We start from the raw sequence: 24,578 nt of genomic DNA, 5'->3' as shown, positions 1-24,578 counted from the left end.
AGGGAAGGTCTGGCAGTGTTTGGGGAGGACAAGTCCTGTGTCATCAGAACCTCCCTCGGGTCACAAGATGAGTTGCATCAAATAGCAGCTCGAGCCAGGCTATGAGACTGACTGTGTGTGACTCCAGCAACAGAAAATAGCTCTCTGAGGTTTGCTCTGAAGTTTTGAAAGATAAAACTGAAGAAATAACTGAAATGGAAAGCAACATCTAGAAGGAAGTATAAAGGAATTCTTGGAAAAGAGTCAGCCTTATAGGAATTCCTTACAGGATCTAAAGTGCCAAAGCACCTCTCTGCTGCTCGTTGGTGATGCTAAAGACTTTGATTTTATTTTTGACTTCTCCAGAACTGCAGGTGTCACAGAGAAGAGTGATCTTCACCAGCCCAGTGGTCATCCAGGATGTGAACTCCGCTGTTTTTATCTAGATGGATGAAAAGGTTGACAATCCAGAAGGGCATCTCTTTTGGTTTTCAAGATGGCAGCAGTCAGTGGCGAAAACCAGCTGCAGCGGATTATCAGGGACTTGCAAGGTACAGTGGCATGCTGACAGGTTCATTCTGTGTGCTGGACTGGTCTATACTCTCTGCTCTGGAGAAGGGAGAGGAGGATTTGGTTTTATCAGTTGTGTAACATTTTTGTGCAGCGATTGTAGTGACAGTTCAAGATGTGCCGTGTGCTCAAGCAGTGATGTGACTGCTTTGTTCCTGCATTTTACATCATCCTCAATTCTTAACTCCTACAACTTTAAACATACAGTTTATAAATAAGTTGCCTATGTGGTGTAAGCTAGGACATTGTTGGCATGAGTAGAACTGTGCTGTTACAAGACTTCATGAGAGAGAAGGAGAAGGCCTGGTTTTTAGACCCTCCCTTGATGGGAATCTGACATGAAGTTGATACTAATGTGGGAATGAAAAAACACAGGAAGCCAAACCTGACTGGAAATGGAGACTCAGAGGAAAAGTACTGTGGAGCTGCAGCTGCTGTTATTGCTACACTTGAACGTGCCTTCTGTGCCCCTGACTTGTCCTTCATTAGCAGTAGCCAACCTCATTTTCCACAGCTCTGTTGCAGGCAAAACTGGCAGCAGGACCATGACTGTTTCCTGCTGTCTCTCGCCTAAGCAGATACCAAGACCCAGATAGTTCTTCTTTAAATTTTTGTTAAGTATAAGATATGGCATGCACCAGAGCTGGGAATCTAGATTTCACTGGCATGTAAGAAGATCTTTGTGCCTGCTAACAAGAAGGGATTTTAGTTAGCAAAGGGGATTGAGAGGGACTGGGAGCCAAGGCCTGCTCAAGCACCTGAATGAAGTGCAAAACTGAGTGGAATCAGGACCAGAATCTGCAGGAGCTGAGGAGCAGACCTTTTGAGGCCAGAGTATGCAGGGACAGCAGAGTTTACTTGGACCTGAGATTTCCTTACCCACCATGGGTGTAGGTTTTAGGGAAGAGGAGTTGCTGTAAGGTTATGTTTCTGTGAATTCTTTTTGCCGTTTGTTTTGTACCCAGCACAAGCTGAACCTTCCTGAACAGGGCATGGAGAAGACAAAAGTGCTGACTGCACAGCCACAGTGGCATTACTGATCCCCTGCAGCTGATGATGTGCTGTGTCCCTTCTAATCAGAATTCTGTCCTGTGGCAATCCCTTAGTGGGCACACGAGACAGCAAAAAGTGACTTTTCTCTGCTGCAGAATGCATTAGCAGTTGTCTGTCACCAATTTAGCCAAGGAGTCAGAAGGAGGGTTTGCTGGTTTGAAGTAGCATAGGTAACAGATTGACATAGCCTGAGCTCTAGTGTTTTGTAGGTGGCATTAAATTGCAAGCATGCCACTAAGGCTCCGAAAGGAGCTGTGTGCACATGCATGACATGCAGGCAGTAGCCCATTTCTTTATTTGCTTATGGATTCTCTTGCACTACTTAACTATTTTGGTGTCTTGTTCTGAAGATGCTGTGACTGAATTAAGTAAAGAATTCAAAGAAGGAGGAGAACCGATCACAGATGACAGTGTCAACTTGCAAAAATTTTCCTACAAGCTTGAGTACCTTCTGCAGGTAAAAAGTGGGGGGTGTCAGTTGTGATCCACCAGCAGAGCTAGGCCTTGTGTTCTCTGACTGCCTCTTTAGCTTGAATAATCAAAATCAAATTTAATTAAAATAATAAAAAATATCAAGTTGAGTCCATTTATTTTCAAAAATATATAAAAAGACTGCAATGTGTGCTGCTGATTGTAGTTATTTCAGCCAAAGTAAATGTAATAAGCAGTGCTGGCAACTTGGTTGAGAATATGAGACAGTTTCCTATTGATCTGAAAGATTTTATCTTGATTTTTAAAGTCAGATCCTGTTCAGCTGTCTTGAAAAAACTGCCATAATGAGTTCCTGACAATGTTTGAATGCAAAATAAGTACTGGCAAGCTGCTAATGCTGCAGCTACAGTGGTGTGAGCAACTGAGAGAAATGAGAGGATTTCCACTTTAATTTTTATTGTATGGATGGCTTTACACAAAGGGCTGATTTTTAATCTGGAGTGCCACCCTCATCATTCAAGTTAAAAAAGGACACTGCTGGGCAAACTGAATTTCAGTTTGCATGCTGTAATGCTGTCCCTGATAGTGGCACAGATGCCAGTCTAGGCAGGGGTGTTCTGGTTGGGCTGCAGAGGGTTCAGCAGAAGCTGAAGAATCCTTTGGGGTTTGAATGGTCCAAGCTGCAGTCCATCCCTCTTCATTGCTGCTCTGCAGGTTTTTCTGGTATGTGCATGTGTGCTACTGCCACACTTGGCTGCAGCTCTCTCAGCAACTGGTTGTTAGTTTGTGGCTCTTGAGCTGAATCTGCTGCAAATCTTTGTTTTAGCATTTTTGAACAGATGCCTGTATCCTAACTAGACCCAGAACATCATTATCTGTTACTGTTTGTGAAGTGGCTTTTTTAACTGCAGTGCAATGTCTCTTCTTTGTGAATACACTGGGCTGAAACTAAGAGGAGTCATGAAAACACCTGCTGCTGGGAGAGGAACAGGATTCCAGAGTGTATTTCCATGGGAGTTTTAGCTCATTACGTTTTGCTTTCCTTGTTTAAGTTTGACCAGAAGGAAAAAAGCACATTGCTGGGGAACAGAAAAGACTACTGGGATTATTTCTGCGACTGCCTGGCAAAAGTCAAAGGAGCTAACGATGGAATCCGCTTTGTCAAGTCCATTACAGAAGTAAGTGCATCTGCTGAGCTTCATCATATGCAGCTTATGTTTTGGCATGTCTCTTCAGAGAGCAGTAGGAGCCTAAAGGAAATAACCCTGCTTTTAGCACGCTGTAATAAAGAACATCGGGAATTTTATTCCTCGTGGCAAGTACAACAACACAATGTTACTCTTTTTAGGAAGGTACTAAATGATCTAAGGGCAGACAGTCTGACCAGCGCTTGTTTTGAAGGTACTTGCACAAGTGAATGGTCCTGTTCATCTCTGCCTGTGCCCTGCCTTTCCATAAACTTGCTGCCACTTTCTCTAAAAGAGGGTACAAAATGAAGCCTGCTGGCTTCAGCACAGTTTACAGCAGTACTTGGCTGCAAGTGTAGGAGGAAAGATTTCCCAGATATGGCATTTCTTAAAACTGGTTAGTAGAGTAGAGGAGGACTGATTGAGAGCAGAGCTTGATTTTTCTCTCTCAGCTTTGTTCCTCCATGTCAACAGCCCGATGTCATAGCTCAGGACGGTTGTTAACGCCCTTGAACAGGACAAAGAGGGTTTTTTTTTTTTAGACATAGTAATAAAAGCTTAATCTTGTAACATCCATGTCATGAGTTCAGCTCAATGAGTGGGTGAAATAAGTGCTGTGAGAAGCTTTCTGTGCTGATCCTGTCTGAGTCTTCAGAATAATCTCAAGAAGAACTTCCCTTGTCGTAGTATGGTGATGCTGTCCTGGTGCTCAGTTCAGCTAGCTGTGAGCAGAGTTAGCTTTGTATTAGCAAGTTACTATTTAGAGCAGATTTAGAATGCCTCCACAGCAGCTCTAAATGATGTCTTGAGTCATCTGAAAGAGAGCTATGATACTGTAGCAGAGGCAGGCTCTGTTACCTGCCTTACCTCTGTCAGCAATTGGAATTTTGCTCTTCCAAGGCAAGCAAGCCAAGGAAGATCTCCAGTTTGTTTTATCACTGGGAAGGAAAACAGGGGCAGTTGGGTTTTTCTTTCCCACTACTTCCAGGAAGACTGGAGAAGTAAGGATGGTGACTGCTGCTGCAGGAAAATTCCTCTTGACTGGTCTGGCTTGGAAGACCTAAATCCTCAGTAGCAGAAGCCAGTCTTTATTTCTCTGCAAAGGTGACTGCTATTCGTTGTAGCATCACCTGTGTATTTCCACATGAGAAGGTTGCTCTGCTTTTTTCTCCTTCTTCAGTCCCTCTGGCTGTTTGATGGTTAGCATGCTATTACATGGAATAGGGATATTTTCTATTTCAGTTTATGTGCAGACACAGAAATCAGCATGTGTCCTTTTCTCCACAATTCATCACTCCATTTGTAACAAACAGTTTTGTATGTAGTGAGTTGCTGAGGTAAAGAAGGAACCTGTGTCTTGCTTGAGCACAGTAGCCCAGTAACAGCTAACCCAAGGAAACGAAGAGTTAAGCTACTGCTCTCACTTCACTGCAGTAGGACACTGACCAGAAGGTGAGAAGGCTAGTGTGGCTTCTGGGCCTTCTTCCACACTGGCTTTTCAAGCACAATTTACAGTAGGCCACTAACTTGAGCCTCATCCCCTCTAATCTTTCCTTTGGCCTCCATTTTAAATCATAAATGTATTTGGGTCATTGGTTGCATGGCTGACTGGTGAGAAATTCTTTTAAATCACTTCCATTAGCCATTGATTTAGGAATGGAAAATTTGAAGGGAGAAACAAAACACTGCTATTTAATGCTTTAGTTCTTTGCAGGACAGCAAATAGTTCAGGTGTAAAAGACAAAAGAGAATGTCAATTCCCCATATCCATAACTATAATAGAGCATAGTGCTGAGTTTTGTCATCCCCCTTATGCTGATTTAACAGCTGTCTGGAGAAAAAGATCACTCACTTGGGTCATGAAGCTGCTCTTGGTCTGAAGTAAGAATTAGATTTTTGTCGACTTAACAGCTAAGTGTTAAGAAAGGCTTCTTGCACTATCTGGGATTCCTGTGCTGGATGTTGGTGTGTTCTGTCACCAGCTCTGCCCTAAAGGTCTGCCAGCCATGGCCAGGTACCTCTTCAGTAATCTCAGCAGTCACTGCTGGCTTTGCTGGGCACATGGAGGTTTTGCCTCATGGTGGCCATTTGCCTTAGCATAGTCTGTAAATCAGTTAATTCATTTGGCCTCTGCTGCTTTTAAAATGTGATTTTAAAACGGGCAGCAGCCAGCTGTAGGAACAAATTCATCAGGGAAAAAAAAATTCACACTGTGACTGTCCTGGGAGAAGGTGTCTCTCTGTGGCAGTTCTTACTGCTTCCTTTACAACCAGTGTGAGCTTTTGTGTGGGTGTGGAGACTTCAGGCCATGTCTCCACGTGATTTTGAATGATACTTAGAACTTTCTGCCCTTGTGCTTTTTCCCTGCAGTTACGAACATCTCTTGGAAAAGGCAGAGCATTTCTTCGTTACTCTCTGGTTCATCAAAGGCTGGCAGACACCTTGCAGCAGTGTTTTATGAACACCAAGGTGACCAGGTGAATGGCAAAGTACCTTGGGAACTAACAGGTGTTTGCTTAGGGTACCAAGCAGCATCACCTAATAGCTATTGAAAGAAGTTGAAACTCTTCCAAGCAGTTGGCTTAGAGAGCTGGTAATAGGATAGGAATAACAGACCTTTTGGCCTGGGTCACTGGTTCATACCCATCTTAGGCTGGCAAAGACTGAAAGTTGGTACAGCTGAATGTCTGTAGAGTGGGTGGTGCTGATGCTTCCGTATGTTGGTTGCAAAAGTGACGTTATTACAAGCATTGAGGATCCTGGGTTTGGTCTTCTGGACTCTCCATCATAAGGGAGGATTAATTTAGATGTGTTGCATAAAGCCCCAGATAGCATTTGCATACATCTCTGGATTGTCACACAGGGGAATGGCTTGTCCGAGGAACACCAAAGGGAGTTTGTTGGTTGAAGGAGCACTGGTAGGGCTTTTAGAAAGAGCCAACTATTTGCACAGTGTAGTTAACTCTGGTTTGCTGCTTTCCGTCCCTCAATTTTGATGTAGTTAGCATTCGCTTTAGGTATTTACTGGGTGATTATCCAATAAATAGCAAATACGTTGTCTTGCCAGTGTTTTGCCCAAGCACTAGAGCAAAAGGTATTTTGTGCAGGGACTCCTCTAAAGACATTTTTTTGTGGAATTCATTGAAGCCATTTTATTTTGTTCAGATCAAAGGGGTGGGATGCTGGTTAGTGGGTCTGGTTGTGAAACTGTTGCTGCTTTTTACTTCTGAGCATGACTTATTTTTTTCTGGTTGTTTTCAAGTGACTGGTACTATGCAAGAAGTCCATTTCTGAATCCCAAAATGAGTTCTGACATTGTGGGTCAGCTCTATGAGCTCACTGATGTTCAGTTTGACTTGGCAGCAAGAGGCTATGATTTAGATGCTGCTTGGCCAGCATTTGCCAGGTAAGATAGAACCATTTTGTCGTTTTGTATTAATTGGGCCTGCTGAAATACCTACTTGCTACAGAACCCATAGAAGCTAGGAATCCTTGTGTTAAAGCAGCTGTACACCTGCTCTGTGTAATTGACCAAATTTGCCTTCTTTTCCCTTCAATATTCTGTGTAGCAGAGCTTAGAGCTGGTGCTCTGTGATTGAGTACTTCAGTCACTGCAGTGTGGGTACAAATCCTGAGCTCTTCTCATATTCACAGACACAAGAAGTGTTCTTGGCTCCTTCTGTTGTAAGAGCTGAGACATGTGGTGACTGAACAGCCAAGAAGTGTGCTGCACTTGCAGCAATGCTCTAGATGATAATATGCAGTAATTGCAGTTTGACGCCACCTTGAAGGGAGGATAATAAAAACTGCCAGGTGTGATCAGAGGCATTTGGTCAGTGGGAGTTTTATAGGGCAGCTTGCTGCTGCCATCTGGTTGAGCTTCCACCACACAGCAATACAACTTCTTAGAGCAAAGCTGCATTGGTTCTTGTGGATGTGGGAACTCAAAGCTACCATGAATCTTCTAGAGGTGTCTTTGATATCCCTGTTTGGTTTTCCAGCAACTTCGGTGTTTATTGGCCCAGATAGAAGGTGCTGTTATGTCTTTTTGTGTGTGGCAGTTACAGCTAGATACATCTTGCATATAAGGGTAGAAAGACACCTATGTATGTGCTTAAACTTCACTTCTGTGTTGTTTCTCTCTGTGATCAACAGGAGGACACTGTCTTCACTTGGATCTTCAGCATATTTATGGAAGCCCCCCAGTCGTAGTTCCAGCATGAGCAGTTTAGTCAGCAGTTATTTGCAGGTAAGCCAATTACAAATAAATGGCTGTGTGGCATGGTAGAGCTTTAATTAATGGCATAGTTGCAGACAGTGGTAGTCTCATGGGGAATATGATTCTTACAGTGGTGAAGTACAAAATCAATTCTTCACTCAGCCCAGCAGCTGATTTAGCTGAACATGCAAGTCTTGTAGAGGGGAAAGAAAAAGGTACATGGACACAGCTGCCTGCAGGAAGGTGTGCTTCCAGTTGTCAGTAAGAATCTGAACTTGCTTTCATTTAAGTGCATGTTTAATACTTCTTCAACTTTCTGCTTCTCCCCTTCTGTTCGTTTAGGCCCAAGAGTTTCCCTCCAGCCCCGACGCAAACAGCACACTAAATGTTGAACACCTTGAGGGCTTTGAAGAGATGCGTGTAGAGCTGGACCAGGCTGAGCTGAGGCAGAGGGAACTGCAAGATCGTATTCACCAGCTAGAAATGGAAAACCAGGAGCTGCAGGCAGCTGTCAGCCTTCAGAAAGAACAAGTACAGGTAGAAAAGGAGAAGGGCAATAACTACAGTGAGGAGAACTCCCGGCTGACAAAGATGATCACAGACTTACAGAAGCAGTGTGAGGTCTCACTCTCAACTCAGAGCACTGTTCATGACCTACAGAAGTGCCTGCAGTCACTGGAACTGAATGCAGTGGAGCAGCAGAAGGAATATTCAACAAAACTGGAGCAGCTGGTGACCAGCAAGGAAGACTGTGCTTCAAAACTGCAGATGTTGAATCAGGAGCTGGAGGCCTCCAGGGCTTTGATTGCTGTGAAGGATCTTTGCATTGATGAGCTCAAAGCCAAGCTCAGTTCCACAGAAAAGAAGAACCTCAACCTCCTTGCTAAAGTTGATGCTGCCTTAGAGGAAAAGGGACAACAAGCCACAGCCCACTGTGACTCTGCCCTGCAGATACAAGCACTGGTAGAGAAGCTTCAGGAGGCAGAAAGGGAGAAGGCAGATATGCAGAGACTGAGTGATGAATGTGCAGCTCAGCTGAGAGCAGCAAGGGAGGAGCTGCAGCTGAAAGAAGAGACACAGAAGGAACTGGAATCCAGATTCCATCGCCTCACTGCTGACTCCAAAGAGGAAAGTGAAAAGCTGCTTGGGAGCCTGGAAACGAGGGCAAAGGAAATGGATGCGCTGCAGAAGGCCCTAACCCTGAAAGGGAAGGAGATGGCTGAGCTCCAGACCCAGGTAATGGGGTTGCTGGCTCAGGTGGGGTCACTGGAAAAAAGTCTTGAGGAAGCAAGGAAGGAAAAAGAGAAACTTGAGGAGGAGTATGATAGGAGGGAAGGAGCACTGAAGCAGGAAGCCCAATCGCAAGCAAAGCAACTTGAAGTCCAGGAGAGTCGCTTAGCAAAGGTGAGTCAGGCTGTGCGCAGTCTGGAGGAGCAGAGCCGCAAGCTCTTGTCTGAGAAAGAGCAACTCAGCCAGAAGGTCAAGGAGCTGGAGGAGCAGGTGGAGCAGCAAAACTCTGCAGTGAGCCAAATGGATGAGGAGAGCAGGCAGCTGAAAGTGGAGAAGGTGAATTTGCAGCAGTCCAAGGAGAAGATAGAAGGGAGGCTGAAAATTTTGGAAGCTTCTAAAGCTTCCCTGGAAGCTGAGGTAGCCAGGCTGAGAGCCTCTGAGAAACAGCTTCGGAGTGAGATAGATGATGCCCTGGTGTCAGTTGATGAAAAAGAGAAGAAGCTGCGGGATGAGAACAAACAACTGGATGAAGACTTGCAGAATGCCAGGAGGCAAAGCCAAGTTCTGGAGGAGAGACTAGAGGCTCTGTGCTCAGACTATGAAGAACTAAAGCAAAGAGAAGAGACCACCAAGGGGTCTTATGCTGCACTTGAAGGGCAGCTGAAGAGCACTAAACAGCGGAACTTAGAGGTGGAGAAAAGCTTGGGCACCTTGAAGGAAAGCCAAGAGTGTCTCCAGTCACAGCTCACAGAGAAGGAAGTAGAGCTGCAAGGCCTGGAGAGCCAGTGTGAGCAGCTAAGAACAGAAGCTGAAAGACATAGGAAGAAAGCAGAAAATCTTGAGGCAGGAAAGCTCAGTGTGGAAAAGACATGCCTTCAGCAGGCAGAGCTCATCCAGGCCCTCACAGCAGAGAAGGAATCGCTGGGAAAACAGCAGCTGCAGCAGGCGGCTTCTTTGGAGACAGAGGCAAAAGAGCTGACCTGCAGGCTGACTGTCAGCCAAGAGCAGCTGGAGGTCAGCCGTGGGGAAGTGTCCAGGCTGCAAGCAGAGGTCCTTGACCTGCGAGTCAAGCTTCAGCAGGCCACTGATGAGCGGGAGCGGGTCGGAGGTAAGCTCATTGTCACAGAGACTGTCCTGGGCCAGCAGAAGGCACTTGTCCAGCAGCTGAAAGAGCAGAATGAGTCACTCAACAGAAACCACATACAAGAACTGGTGCAGTGCAAAGAGAGAGAAGAAGTGCTGAAGAAAGAGCAGGAGGCAGCAGCCCATCAAAAAGCTGAGCTGGAAAGCAATTTCCTGAAGCTGAAGGAAGAGCTGTCCAAGGTTAAGCAGTACTTGCAAGTTGCTAGAATGGAAAATGAGGAAAACGAAGATCTCCTCCACAGGACCAACACTGATATGGCTGAACTTGGTATTCAGATTTGTGCCTTGACCTCTGAAAAGGTGAATGCAGAAGAGCAGTTAGCCCAGGCCACAGAAAGGCTAAAAGAACTGCAAGAGCAGGCAGCAGAACAACAGGAGAAGCTGAAGCTTGACATCTCTAATCTCAGAGAGGAGAGCAAGATCCTGCAAGAGAAATTAGAGGAGGCTCAAAAAAGTGCCTCAGCTGTGCCAAATCTGCAATTGCAGCTGGAGACAGTAAAGAAGGAGGCACAGAGTTTCCAAGAGACGAGCCAAGAGGAGCTGTCTGCAATAAAATTTCAAATGAGCACAGAGATTCTAAGTTATCAGACAAAATTCAAGGTAAATTAATGGGCTGCTATAGGGAGCTGTGCAGGATTTCCCCTGATGTACTGTCAGCTGCAGCAATAACTGCTTGACAACCTGAGGTTTGTGTAGCTCAGGCTCCAAGATGGGCATGCAGCTGGCCTTAGCCTGGGAATCTGGAATGTATCTGCTCTCACAACCTAGACCTGTTTGAGGTGAAATAACTGCAGTTTCTGGAGATGTGTAGTGTGGCCACCTGAGCACAGAGGAGAGCCCATGCAATATGGAAAAGAGTGACAGCAATGGGAAGTGTGAGGATTCTTTATGTTGGCAATGGAGGTGGCATCTTCTGGAACTATTCCCACAGCTGTGGCTTTTTCTGTTGCGGTGGGAACTCTTGCAAGACCTGTTCCCCACACCCGTAACACTGCTTCTCCTTAACACTGCTTTTGGTAAAGGCAAGCTTAGGCTGTGACCTTTCGTGGTTAATTCCCTCATGTATTTTTGCTTTCAACTACTCAAGGTGGCAGCTGAGAAGATCAAAGTTTTGCTTCCAGAAAAATGTGAGTCAGGGCTGTAGATGTGCAACACCACAGCTAAAGGCAGAGGGTTTCACACTGTTCTGCCATTCTGAGGTAACAGCTAAGGCTGGCAGTAGATCGGAGGCTGTGCCACTGGTGGCATCCAGAAAGCCCACCAGTTGGAGGAAACAGCATCCAGTCATTTGTGTTTATTTTCATAAAGGCTTCTTAAATCTCAGTGTGACTGGGACTCCCTCACTCTTTTGGGCCAAAGCATTTCACAAGTTGGGCCTGCTTTTTGTTGAGAACTTGCCTGTTGAAAGCCACAATAAAACACAGCTGGTCTGCCACCACAGAGGGGTCAGCCCATGAGCTGGCTGTCTCCTTAGCTGTCTTTCATTAGTCTGACAGTGGTGCTGCACTTACCCAGTTAGAGCCCTCCTGGTTCACAATGGGGAATCCTGTGGCTGAGGGGCTGGTCTCTGCTGACTCCTGGCTCAATCTTTGGCAGGCTGTCAGTGAGGAGTGTGGGAGCGTAAGGGAGCAGCTTGAGGAGCAGAAGCGACAGCAGCGTGCTGCAGAGGAAGAGATTGCAGAGTTACAGGTAGGTGCTTGATCTGATTAGCAGGCAGGGGTGTTTGTGTCAACAGGCATTAGTGTGACAGTTCAGAGGGCAGGCAGCATTCCTGAGCCCTTCCTGCAGGTCTGATAAGGCCCTTGGGCAGGCACAGGTGCTGCAGATCAAGTACTCAGTAGCTGGAGATTACCCACTGAAACAGTGTGGAAGGCACAACAGCACTTTGGATTGCTCTGCTTAGAAAGCCACTCAGGTTTTGGGTAAGACCTGGTTATGTGTGTGCTTCGTAAATGGGGGTGCAGATTTAACAGGGGTCTGAATTAGGCCCTGCCTGCCCACTGCACACAGCCATGTGTGTGGATCCAGCTGTTTGCAGGCTGCAAGGGGCACTGAATCAGAGAACTAATTTGGCTGAGAAACAACCCACGTGGAAAACCCCAGGATTTGTCAAACATTTGAGGGAGGAAAGCTGAGGTGTAAGGAATTCAGACAGAAGGAAGTTCAGGTGATTGAACCTGGCCCTGCCTGCCAGCAGAGATAAGTGCACCTTCAGATGGCCTGCCCTAGGTGATCCTGCTTTGCCAGGTGCAATGGAAGGGACCTCTGATGATCTCTGGAGGTCCCTTCAATCCCCTGACATTCTTTGACTCTGTGATTCAGATGCAATTAGGTATGTCCCCTGGGCTGGCAGACCTCTCTAGAGAGAATAGCTCCAGAAGAAGCTTTTGTTTCCATTGCCCACCATGTTCCATATAGCTTTGATAAACAGCATTTGCCTAATTTTATTTATTTTTTTTTTCCATTTGAAAATTTCAGGTGATGAACAACTTTGAGGCTGTATTCTTTTTTCATTATCTTTGGGAACTTTTCCTTGATAAGGAGGCAAAAGCTCAACTGCCATGGACTAAGAATTACAGGCTTTAGAGTCTATCCCTTACTCAGTGTGACAGAAGTAATCAATCACTAGTACACAACTAATTAGTGTGTGATTACACTGTAATATCTTAATCAGTGGTTTGGATTTAACTGGTTCTTTTAAAGCATTGTTTAGGTGTTTCAGTAATTGTCCAAGTGTTGTTTTCATACATAAGGAAACATAGTAATTTGTTTCACTAGGCTGCAAACACAAGTTTGTCTAGAAAGCTGGATGAAGCAAGAGAGCAGCTCTCTGAATCAGAATCTGCTCGGCTGCAGAAAGAGGAGGAGGTGACAGCTCTGAGAGACCTCTTGGAAAGGTGGGTGTGAAACACACAGCACACATGAAAGCAAAGTTTAGGTTTTAGTGTTTATTGCATGTCTTCCTTTAGGAAACTGAAAACCATTTTGTAACCTTTCACGTTCCACAAAATGGAAACACCAATGTTGACTTCTTTTTTTTTTCCATAAGAAATGAAAAATCTGTGCTTTTTGACAGTTGTTTTTTCCCCCCTCTCCCTGAAGATTCAGTGAATCAGGAAGAACTGTTTGAATGGGACCACACTGCATCTTTACTAGATTTCTCAACAGGCTCTGCAAATGGGCCTCTGTTTTGTGAAGTATCTGACAGTCCAGAATAGGTCTTCATGAGGCACAAGCTCACATGGAGTCTGATGGGTTAACCAAAATCTGTGGGTTTTCACATTTCTGTGCTGATATCATCTGTCTTTGTGGGAAGACTGATGACTATTAATCTGTGCTGAAGGTTGTCAATACAAAATCTACCTCATCAGAATAGTTGAATTTGGCTGAACTGGCTGAGTCCGGACCAGCTCAGCTTTTCATGTTGTGTTGCTATAGTGGTTTTGATCCATTGCTAGGACTCACAATACTGACTTCACCGTCTCTTCAAGAAACAATTTTATGTATTCTTGGAGGTGTCCTGGGGGCACTTCTTTCTACTGGCTGTGCAGTGAGCTGAGTTGTCTTAACCTCAGCTTAGCTCCCAGGATGTTAGTTTTATCCCCAATGCGGTACCATCATAAGCTTTGCTACAAGCAGGGCACCCAAGGAACTACTGATTACTGCCTGTGTTCACCAGATAGCAGATCTGTTTGCACTTTCAACATGCACAAACCTGGACTGCTTCTGACTAGCTGTAAAAAATGTGCAGACTGAGAACAATTTCACTGAAACTGCCTGTTTGTCAGGGTGGAGCTCCTCTTTATTCCATGGGTAAGATTCAAATGCACATGAACTAAAAATGATTCTTAATTGCCTTTGACCAGGATCCAGAAAGAAGCTGATGAAGCAAAAGAGAAGGCACTGGATTACAGTGAGAAACTCACCAAGGTGGCAGCAGATAAAGACAGCAGTGACCAGAAGCTATTTGCTGAGCTGGATGACCTGACAAGAACAAAGCAATTCCTTGAAGAACGTTTGATAGAACTTATCAGGTTGGCATCAGAATAAGCAGCAAGCAGAAACTGAAACCCTGGTTCAGAGTGTTAAGGGATGCAGTCTAGGTGGTTCAAGCTTGTATTGCTGAATTGCAGATACAGGTAATGGTCAGGTTCAGCAGCAGCTGGAATTTTGCGTTTCCATAAAGCAGTCAAAAGTACAACACCCAATATTGTCTGCTCCTTGATTTGCTGTCTTACATAAATACATAGTGCTCTGGATTGCATGTATTTTTCTCCCCTCCCCTTCCATGAGCTTCAGTAGGTTTTTTCATCCATTTTTATATCTGGAAGCTCCTCAGAAGTTATAACAAAACAGTTTTTACTGTGAGGCTTTCACTTGTACTTAGATTGAGGTTGGTTAAAGTAAACGAACACTGATCATTGCTATGTGTGCTCCTTTCTTTTAACTGTCTCTTTAGAGATAAGGATGCTTTGTGGCAAAAATCAGATGCTCTGGAGTTCCAGCAGAAGCTGAGTGCAGAGCAGAGGTGGCAGGGGGACACAGAGGTCAATCACTGCCTGGACTGCCAGAGGGAGTTCTCATGGATGGTGCGGCGGCACCACTGCAGGTCAGTTGTGGAACTCGGTGTGCTGAATTCAGTATTTATATGGATGAAATACCTCTTGTGATCATTTATATGGATGAAATACCTCTTCATGTTCCCAGATCAGAGGTAATTACTGATTGCAGAGTAGTCTTTTTTAAAAAAGGGAAGATTAAACGATTCCCTATACAGCCAGCTTGATTGTAGTTACCCCATCTAGATTCATTCAAACATTTTTCAAGGTCTTAATGATGTGTTTGTTTTGGCTCTTTCCTGTTCTTTATCCTCATGACCTCATGAATCATGTAAGGTATGTAGGATTGGGACTGTTTCAATTGCAAAATGAGTGGAGGGATTAATGAATAGTGAAGTAATTTCTGGTGACAACTTCCAGATTACTCATTTCTGCTAAACTTTGGGAAAGCTGCACATTTTCACCTACTAATGATTTATATTTTTATGAAAAACAAGCCCAGTAAGGTTTCATTAGTAACAGTCATCCCTGCAGGATGCTTTTGTTCATGAAAATCTTAACATGGTCATTAAAAAGTAGTTTCTAGGTTGAATACTGAGAGGGCAGGAGGGATAAGTGTGGATGTGTGTATCCAATACTGGTTTTCTTCCCTGTAGAGACACAGATGTGTGCTTACAATCCTCATAGTCAAAAGGTTTTGCTCTCAGTATGAGATTTGACCTGGGTATATACTTAGTATATAGTATTCATTTGCGTTGCCTACTTGTGGATATTTAGTAGTTCTGTGTCTTTATATTTAAACATTTAATTGGGTTTAGTATTTTTAGTATTTTAGTGGATTTTTAGTATTTTAATGGATTTTTAGTATTTTAATGGATTTTTAGTATTTTTCAATGGATTTTTAGTATTTTTTATGTAATGTGGTGTGTTTGGGGTTTTTTTTACTTCCATTTGCCCTCCTTATTTAAGCTACAAAGTGTGAGTGTGAATTTGTCCTGTTTGTTAAGAAAACTTGCTTCACCTCAGTCAGTGTTTTGAGTTCTGGCATGGATGTAGCATTGGAACTTTGCAGAGAGCAAGGCAGTTATGACAGAGCCCCAAACTCTGTCTTGCAGATGTATGCCATCTCTGTGGTCCTCCTCTAACAGCTTTGGTTTCCGCTCGTTTCTAGAATGTGTGGTCGCATTTTCTGTTACTACTGCTGCAACAACTACATGGTGACAAAGCCTGGTGGGAAAAAGGAGCGTTGCTGCAGAGCTTGCTTTAGTAAGCCAAGAGTCATTGTGGACACTGCAGATGACTCTGGATCCAGTGCCAACCAGGAAGGATCCCCGGCTTCACTGGAATCCCCTGTGTCACCATCTGAGAGGGCTCTTGGTTAGTGTGCTGTCTGTTTGCTGTGAGAAATGAGTTCTTAGATGTTCTTCATGTGGTTTCCAGATCACCTTCTGCTCCAAGGACCTGGAGTTCATGGAGTGTTCTCAGGATGGCACTGGTCCCATCTTCTAATGTGATTGTTATTGACAGAAATTTGCATGTATGTTAAATGCCAGCCAAGCTGAGGTTTTCAGTTGGTTCCTAGTTATTAGTTAATGCTCTGTAAAGGCAGAGCAATGGCCTAGTCTTCCCCCTTGAGGGCTTTGCATGATTATTTTTCAGCCAGCCAGCTAATGCTGTTGTTTCTTTTCATCTCCTTTATGGCACAGTTGCAAGTGAAGCCTCCAAACTACCAGATGATGCAGCATTTGATATAATCACTGATGAGGAGCTGTGCCAAGTACAGGAATCAGACTCACTCCACAATGAAAGTCAGATGGAGAGAGACTCTCTGGATCAGAGCGTGACAGATCTGTGAGTAAACACAGCTTCATGGAGAGGGCTGTCTTGGGGTTTGGATGGAGTGCTGGGGGTTTTATTTGATGGGATAAAAGCCAGCCTCTGCAGGAGTGCAGGGAACCGTTTGTGTGCCTCAGCATAATGCCTGCAATTGCTTCTTGGCACTAGAGATATTTGCAGAAGCACTTGCAGGACAAAGCAGCTGTAAGGGGCTTTGTACATCCTCTGCTTTCTAGTTCAGGTTTCTGACTTTTCAGGTAATTTAGGAAGGTTCTCATGCTGAGAGACTGAAGTCCTCTCCAGAATTCATTGCACTGCTGCAGACTGGTGGCCACATGAAGCAAGTGTCCCAGATGTGTAGCTACAGCTGCCAGAGCTCAGGTGTTCATGAAAACAGAAAACTTTTGAGGGCAAGGCTGAATCAGCTTCCTTCAGGTTTTCATTATGAAAGGACTTCTTATTTCTAACTCCCAAAGCCTTTCATGAGGTTGGTCATAGTATTTTTAGGATGCTTTGTGAGAAGTGGTTTCTGTATACAAGAACAGGCACAGTAGAGCACACTGTCCAGCTGAGGGACAGTGACCAACAGCAGATGCCCGAGGAAGAGCATCAGACCAGGACCAGCATGAAGTAATACTTCTTCTAAATGCTCCCCCAGCCTCTGACAATCTGTCTGAAGGATTTGCTGAACCAGAAGTGTTCTCTTCTTGCTATAGTATACTTTCCATGTTTTAGTTCTTCCTGCTTTCCAACCCCACTTCATTACACTTTCAAAAGAAAGAAAAGCAGTCCAGACTGTTTGGTAGACACACCATAGGTGAGCAGGGGACTTGGCAAGCTGCAGGAACGTCCTTACTGCTGCCACCTGGTGTGAACAGGTCACACAAGAACAGAGTCTCCTGTCAAGGGACATGAGCTCCAGTGAAATCATCAAACTGTTCCTTGTATTTTCATACAGGCTACCAGACTTCAGTTTAGCCTGTTAGCAGAGCAGGGCTGCGGTTTTCCCTGGACAGGTTTGTCTCTAGAATGCGCAAAATAGGGATTCCAGAATTTGGCATTACGACTATGGAAACGTTCCTGGTGTAGGAAAGCATCAGCATGCAGCTAGCATTTGACCACTTACTGCTCACAGAATTATGGCTTTCTTTTTTTCTCTCATCCTAGAAACAGCACGTGTAATTCTTCAACCTTTGATGAATCAGAAGAGTGGCAAGTTGCTCAAGATGCTGAGATCTGCTTGTTGAAGTCGGGAGAAATCATGTAAGCAGAACAGTTTCATTACCACTGGGCTGAAAGAGTAAAGGCTGAGCTCAGAGACCAGCTGTGTGAGACTCCTGTAAGAGCTGATTGCTCATGTTCCACCGTGGAATTTGCTCTGAGGAAAAGCAGAGACTAGAGCTCAACTAAACAGCAGTAGCAATGAGCCAGGTTCTCTCTCAGAGTAATTACAGGTTTGGATCTCTCCAAGTAATTGTACTTTTCTCCCTCACAGGACCAAACTACCCCTTACAGTGGAGGAGATCTTAAATTTTGGGGAAAGTAACAGAGAGCTGTTCATTAAATCCAGCACCTACAGCATCATTCCCATCACTGTTGCAGAGATGGGGCTGACAATCAGCTGGATCTTTTCATCAGACCCTAAGAGCATATCCTTCAGTGTTGTCTACCAAGAGGCGGAGGACACGCCACTGGATCAGTGCAAAGTAAGGCCTTGGTTTCCTTTCTGCTTCAACAGCTGCCTGGAGAACCAGAAGATGTAGCTAGAAGGTCTCTGCAGGAGTGCCAGTTGCTGCTGTGTTAAGGACTTGTACTCCAGTGAGGCTACAGCTGTCCGGAAGGCAGAGCTACATCCTTAGTTATGTAATGTTGTCTGCAAATGTTGAGTTGAAAAAACTGTCACTTCATTGATCCCATCTGATCCCATCTGCAATTCACTGCGAGATTAGCAAAAATAAACCCCAAGCCTGCAAAAGCCTTCCTTTTTTCCCTCCTCAGTAGTACTTCATTTGTAAGCTCCTTTGGGCTAATCTGGGGGAATAAGACATTCATTTAACATGCATTCGTTAACTCCAGGGTAACTATCTCTGTGTAAAATCTTCTTGTTTTTCAACTGCAGGCTGAATGAAGAGTGAGTGTTCCTTCCATCTTGCCTATTTGATAAAGCTTTTATTTTTATTGGAGTTTTATTAAATAAATAAGATTTGCTGAGAAATCTTATTTTGTAATACAAAGAGTATAAAACCATATATTAGAATACATTTGACTAAATCCTGCTCTTGGTTATATTTGTATATATTTCATACAGGACTGCTGATGTTAGTAAATTTGCTTAGATTAAAAAGGTCAGGATTTGTTTGTCTGTTGAAAGCAGAGATTTATAGTCTTAGCTTCAAGACGTTGTCAAAGGAAAGAGATGTCTCACTGTGAGACTTTGGGTTAATTTTAGTGCTAATCAGTGAAAAGAAATAGCTTTGCAGGCACAACCTGGGAGTGTCAAGTCTAAGAATATTTCTGAAGGAAAATGTGAATTTATAGGTCAAATAGTAAGTTCCATTTTGATTTTTTTCAGGTTCTTATTCCTATGACTCGCTGCAACTCTCATAAGGAAACTATAAGAGGGCAGGTGAAAGTCAGAAACTCTGGAATCTACACACTGATATTTGACAACACATTCTCCAGGTGGGTGTGCAAGATGAAGTAATCCTGGTTTCAAAGGTGGTGCAACTGCTGTACTGTTATTTCACCACTCAGAAGTAGGTATGGCGAATTGGTCCTGGCTTGCATGAAGATTTTCTGCCTAGGTTTTGTGTTCTACTCACAGCAGAAGTCTGCTTTTCTGTCTCAACCTCAGGAAGTAAACACAGAAGCAAGCAATTTGTGACTCTTTCCAATACAGTTCAGTCAGGACCATCATGATATTAACCCCAGACCTGGCAGCCCTTACCCAGCCATACTATTTTTTTTTTTTTTTTTGGTCTATGAACTTAAAAAGACTGAGCAGACTTTTAAGGCTTCCTGTCTAGCTGACTTCTGCTAATGTGGCCACCTTGCTGTCTTCTGTTTCTTGACAGGTTTATCTCCAAACGAGTGTTCTATCACTTGGCCATCGAGCGACCTGTCATCTATGATGGAAGTGATTGCCCTTAGCCTTGGGCACACTGGGTTATTTTAAATTCTATTATAAGAAATGCTGTTATTTATGTACCTGTAAGCATTATGATTACCACTGTGTTGGAAGACTTTGAAACTATGCAATAGTTATAATGCGCTTAGAGAAGATGTAGACACTAAAAACCAGAAGCCTTTTTAGGAACACTAATGGCTCTGTACCATGTACAGAGTGCTCTGAAGCCATGGTGTATGACTGAACAGGTCAAGTCATGTTCCAACCACTTTTCTTTCCAGTGGGGAGAAAGGAAGGTGAGGGGGCATCTAAATGCAAACTGAAGCTCTCTACTGAAGATTGAATTACTTTTCTTCAAAAAATATCCTTCAAAAGGAAATGTAAAGAAAAGTGTGTGTTTTGTTGGCCTCTTCTCTGAGGAATAAGCTTAGGTGTTTCTGTTCTGCACCAGAGTTCTTGGTCAAAACAAACTATGCAATACTTCAGCCTTCACAGACATCTGTTATTAACCCAGCCAGAATTTTGTAGCTTTTCCAGCCTTCAAAAACAGCCAGCATAGGGTTTTTACACTTTGGGCTAAGGTTTGGTAAGTCTCAACTGGCTTTTACAAATGTTTTAGTACTGAATATCAGTTACAAACCAGTTACAAACAGTCCTTCTCTGGAGACTTTCAAAGCCAACCTGAATGTGTTCCTGTGTGACCTGCCCTAGGTGATCCTGCTTTGGCAGGGGGGTGGGACCTGATGATCTCTAGAGGTCCCTTCCAACGCCCTGGCATTCTGTGATTCTGTGAACAACAGGAATCAGCAGCTCCCTTCACTGTTGCTTGCTGTCCTCTGTAAGATGGCCCAGAGAAAGCAGCTCTTACAGTGGAAGTACTGCTCACTGTGGGTGACCTTAGGAAGAAGAGCACTCCTTTTTCCTGCTCCAGCACCTTACTCATCAGCACTCACAGGGAAGCACAGCTTCCAATGAGGTCAGCACACTCTCTCTCTCACATGAAAGACAGCAATAATATCTGAACTGAGTTTGTGTATTCTGTGTCCTCTGTGTCTTCTTAACCCTTGCAGCCAACTGCTAAGCTTCCATCTCAGATTTGGTGACAGAGCTGGCCATGAACACTGCCTTTTGGGGAAGACTGGGTTCTCGTTTGTACTCAATTTCAGTGCTTTCCATATAGAATTTCAACTTCTTGTCAAAATACCTGAAAGCTGATTTTTCTCTTAGCAATTCCTATCTTTTGATGGAAAAGCAAAACATTTTGGCAGAAGAAAAAGGCTGTTTCTTCTAGCAGCTCTCATCATCATTTTAGCCATGTCTGAGTTCTGATGTCATTGCTCTCCAAAGGAAACCTCAGAGCTGAAAGGTTTTAGTGCAGCAGTTGGTAGCAGATCACCTACAGGAACCATTGATTGTTGGTGGCAGCTGTAGCTGGTATACAGGGGTCATGGTGAGAGACAGAAAATAAAACATGAGGGGAAGGAAGAAAAAAGGGCAGTCACAAGCTGAATAAAATTATTTAGGGGAGGGGAAAGTGGCAAACTTGGAAATGTGTGACCAAGAGCAGGGATTTGGAGGGATCTGCTGGCCTAGGGAAGGAAGTCAGTAGAGTCCAGCCTGTGTTTGTGTCACTGATCTGATCCTTTATCCATAAGGGATCTCCTACAGCAAAAGGCTGTTTAAAAGGTGGAGATCACAAGCAAGTGATGGGACATTTCCATACTAGCAGCTGAGGTAGAGAGAAATTGTGATCACAGGAAAACAGAGCATGCTGCAGGTAAAGCTAGAGGTTGCTGATCATTCATTCCATTTCCTAGCAATGTATAAATGCAGTGAGCTTGGGTAACTGGCTTATCAACAGCTTCCCCTTCCCTTTGGATGCCTCTCCCCACTCTTGGTGCACTCCCCAGCCTCTGCTGGGCAGAGGGGTCAGCAGAAGGTACAAGCTGAGTACACCTCTTCTGAGCTAAAGTCTTACCTGGCTGTGTGCAGAGAAGTGCAATAGACAAGAGGCTGAAGGTACAGGCACTAAATGGTTCATGGGTTATGGCATGTGTCAGTGCTGAAGCTGGTTTGTATTGCAGTAGGCATGAAAATATTATTTATTGCTTCAGATAGAGTCCTGGGGACCTTGTGCTGTGCAATTAATTTCACTGAGCTCTTGCTGAAGGCTACTGCAGTTTTCCTTAAGCTTTTAGCTGTGGTTTCTCAAGGCAGTGTGCTGTTGTTTGAGTTAGAATACTAATCTTGACAGGATATCTTTCTTAAAATGCCAGATGTGAGGGAAAGGGACACTGTCAACTGTCTTAGGCCAAAATATGACAACTCCGTTCAGAAGTATTTGAAATCTCTCCATTCAGACTTATTTGACAGACTTGCCTCTGGGTTCCTCTCTGCATTCCAGGTCTTAGCATTTTTTCATCCTGTGGCAAATGCTTTGAAGCCACTGTTAGTGTAACTCCTGAAGTACTTGGTTCGATATTTCCATGCCAGTCTTTCATGGCTGAAGCAGGTGTTTGGGAGGAGGGCGATAAAAGCACTGGGTTGTTTTTATTTAGCATTTGAGTCTTTATAGTACCTTTTCTTCAGATTTTCCTGCCCTATAAGAGTGGTTTTATGGCTGTTTTGCCATAAACCTGTAGAAGAGAAAGATGAGTATTGACAAAGGAGAAAAAGCAAATGAGGGAATACTCAGGTTGCTAAAGTACAACAGTTGGACAGGAGCATAACTGTTCAAGTGTTCAAGAACAGGAATCCCATGGGGAAGAGGGAGTCTCTTACACCTCATTACCAACCTTTTGCTTAACTGATAGTTTATTACTGGGGCCACAGAAACCCATTGAAGGACTTAGCACAAATGGAGGTGCGTGTAAGAGATTCTTTCAGTTGAGCACCTTACATCTCTGTTCACAAAGGCCTTGTGCCAAGGGCACTGATCACTCTGTTTGCTTACAGGTACTCAGGTAATTTTTTGGACTGGGGTTTTTATTACCTGCAGCAATCTAATTAAGAGAAAATTAATATTTCAAATTAGCCATGAAATTAATTTCAGGGGATGTCACACTCACGGCACAACAGAGTGTACGATGGTGGTTTTTCTGGCTGCTGGAACAATGGAGGGCAAGATTTTCTGTTAGGCAGAGGTTTATGTGAAGGAGTGAACACAGCTGCTTTAAGAAAATGACAGTGTTCCTCTACTCAGTGTTGCTTTATGAAAGATCTTTGAGATATATTGCACAAGGGTGTACCACGTTACAAAACAGCTGCAAAAGCCTGACTTTGCTCCTTCTTTAAAATGGCAATTGCACTATTGTTTTAATTATGCTCAACCACTTGTTCAAAGCATCTTTTGGTCCTAACTGCCAAAGAATTACAAACTCCCTTCACATCAAATTTTATGCTCCAGATAGAGGAAGAAGAGGTTTTCTGTGTCCCAGCATCTGTACAGTTGCAGAGATACAGATGGTTGTATACTGGAATGTTTCTTCATGCTTTTTTTTTTCCTTTTTCCCCTTTTTTTAACCTCAGGAATTAAAAAAAATAAAATTCTGTGTCACTGAGAATGTGTGTCCCTTTCTGCCCTGTAGAGATAGGTTTGTGTGGGAGATAAAAGCAGATAGAGGCAGATCACACAATCATCTAAGCAGGAAAAGCTTTACAGAATGAGGAAGACAGAAAACAGCCTTAGAGGCTGGTGGAGGAAGGCCTCATCTCTGCATAGAACCACAGCCCCAGGGCATGCGGTAAGACACAGGCTCCTCTGAGCTCCTGGGGCCAGGGGGACAGCAGGCCCTGTCACCATCAGTCATCACTGTTACCTGTTATCTCTGTTTCCTCAGGGGAGTTTCCTGCTAGGGTGGAGGCTGTGATACTTCAGATCCCCATGCTTCAGCAGCAACCCCTGCTCCATGTTCACTCTAGGACAGCCTCCAGCAAAGCCTCACCCACAGTGGAAGAGACCTGCAGTGTGCTGTGAGTGACCATACCTGGCTGTGAATGGCTGCAGGGGAGGCTGCAGCTGTTGGAAGCCTTTTCCTGCACTTCCAGTGCTCCATTTTTAGCCATACTGAACAATACCTCCTCCTGTCCTTGATGTTAGGGGCAAGGGTCCTAATATTTTACCCTGGGGGTGGTGAAACACTGGCCCAGGTTGCCCAGAGAGGTGATAGATGCCCCATCCCTGGAAACATTCAGGTCAGGTTAGATGGGCTCTGATCTAGTCCAAGATGTCCCTGCTCACTGCAGAGTGGACAAGATGATCTTCAAATGTCCCTTCCAACCCAAACCAGCTTGTGATTTTGTGATTGTGCTCTATGAAACAGAAGTGGATGGAGAGCAGCCCTGCAGAAAGGGATCTAGTTGTGCTGGTGGACAGCAGGCCTATGTAAGTTTGCAAGGCTGCCAGGGCATGCTACTGCCCTGCATCTTGGGGTCCATCAAAACCCAGCATCACCAGCTGGGCAGGAGACGGGACTGTCCTGTTAAGTGTTTGTGTGGCCTCATCACAAGTCCTGTGTGCAGTTCCCCACAACTGAAGAAGGATGAAGTCGCTTGAACACACCCAGAGGATACAAAGCTGGTGACAGGACTGGGAGGAATGTCCAGCCCAGTGGTGGACTTCGGGTTTGTCTGGTTTGGAGAGAAGAAGGCTGAGGATCAACCTCATTGCTCTCTACAGCTCTCCGAGGAGGGAGGGGATGAGGAGGACACGCCGATCACTTCGCTCTGGTGCCCAGTGCCAGGACGTGTGTGAACGGTTCAAAGCCGCACCAGAGGCGGGTCAGACGGAACATCTCTTCACCGAGAGGGTGGTCAGGCCCTAGAATAGGCTTTCGGGAAGGGTGATTGATGCCTCTAGCCCGTGTCAGTGTTTAAGAGGCATATGGACAATGCCCTTAACCGGTCAGCGCCGAGGTGGTCAGACAGCTGGCCTGGATGCTCTTCGCCTTGCCTGCTCCTTGCCGGCGGTAGGCTGCTCCCGGGCTGGCCGGGCGGGGCGAAGTACGTAAGCGAGTCGTGGCCAATAGGAGCTCGGCGAGGGCGCTCGCGAGGCTGTGTTCTCCATGGCAACGCCGAGCCTGCCGTCAGCCGCCGGGCGCCGCGGCCGCCATGGTGAGTAGTGGGGCCTCGCTCTCACCGCCCGGCGCAGCAGCGACGGAAGCGGGCGGGTCGGCCGGCTCTGAGGAGGGGCAGGGAGGCGGCTGGGTCAAGGCTCGCTGGGCAGAGGGGGCTGCTGCCGCTGC

General features: G+C 44.9%; 1 protein-coding gene across 2 annotated transcripts; it reads left to right on the top strand.

Annotated features, from left to right (window-relative positions):
* The first annotated feature begins 361 nt into the window (after positions 1–361).
* Positions 362–22,879, top strand: FYCO1 (FYVE and coiled-coil domain autophagy adaptor 1). 2 transcript variants are annotated; one of them, XM_054385171.1, is made up of 17 exons: positions 362–530; positions 1,953–2,059; positions 3,087–3,212; positions 5,592–5,698; positions 6,484–6,627; positions 7,377–7,470; positions 7,783–10,413; positions 11,410–11,502; positions 12,592–12,710; positions 13,680–13,847; positions 14,273–14,422; positions 15,544–15,753; positions 16,086–16,223; positions 17,376–17,471; positions 17,704–17,914; positions 18,781–18,890; positions 19,283–22,879. In XM_054385171.1, exons 1-17 carry the CDS (start codon positions 476–478, stop codon positions 19,356–19,358), a joined length of 4,635 nt encoding a protein of 1,544 aa, XP_054241146.1. In that variant the 5' UTR covers positions 362–475; the 3' UTR covers positions 19,359–22,879. The 2 variants fall into 2 exon arrangements, with proteins under 2 accessions (XP_054241146.1, XP_054241148.1); XM_054385173.1 differs by lacking the exon at positions 6,484–6,627.
* The last annotated feature ends 1,699 nt before the right edge of the window (positions 22,880–24,578 follow it).

The sequence above is a fragment of the Indicator indicator genome, chromosome 11, assembly GCF_027791375.1.
Source record: "Indicator indicator isolate 239-I01 chromosome 11, UM_Iind_1.1, whole genome shotgun sequence".
Taxonomy (NCBI): Eukaryota; Metazoa; Chordata; class Aves; order Piciformes; family Indicatoridae; genus Indicator; species Indicator indicator.
This window is presented reverse-complemented; position numbering and strand designations above follow the sequence as displayed.

Excerpts from the sequence above, each read along its gene's own strand:
- FYCO1 (XM_054385171.1), top strand. The coding sequence starts at position 476 with ATGGCAGCAGTCAGTGGCGAAAACCAGCTGCAGCGGATTATCAGGGAC. Across the intron at positions 531-1,952 it reads GATTATCAGGGACTTGCAAG|ATGCTGTGACTGAATTAAGT; the intron begins GTACAGTGGCAT and ends CTTGTTCTGAAG. Across the intron at positions 14,423-15,543 it reads GTGCGGCGGCACCACTGCAG|AATGTGTGGTCGCATTTTCT; the intron begins GTCAGTTGTGGA and ends GCTCGTTTCTAG.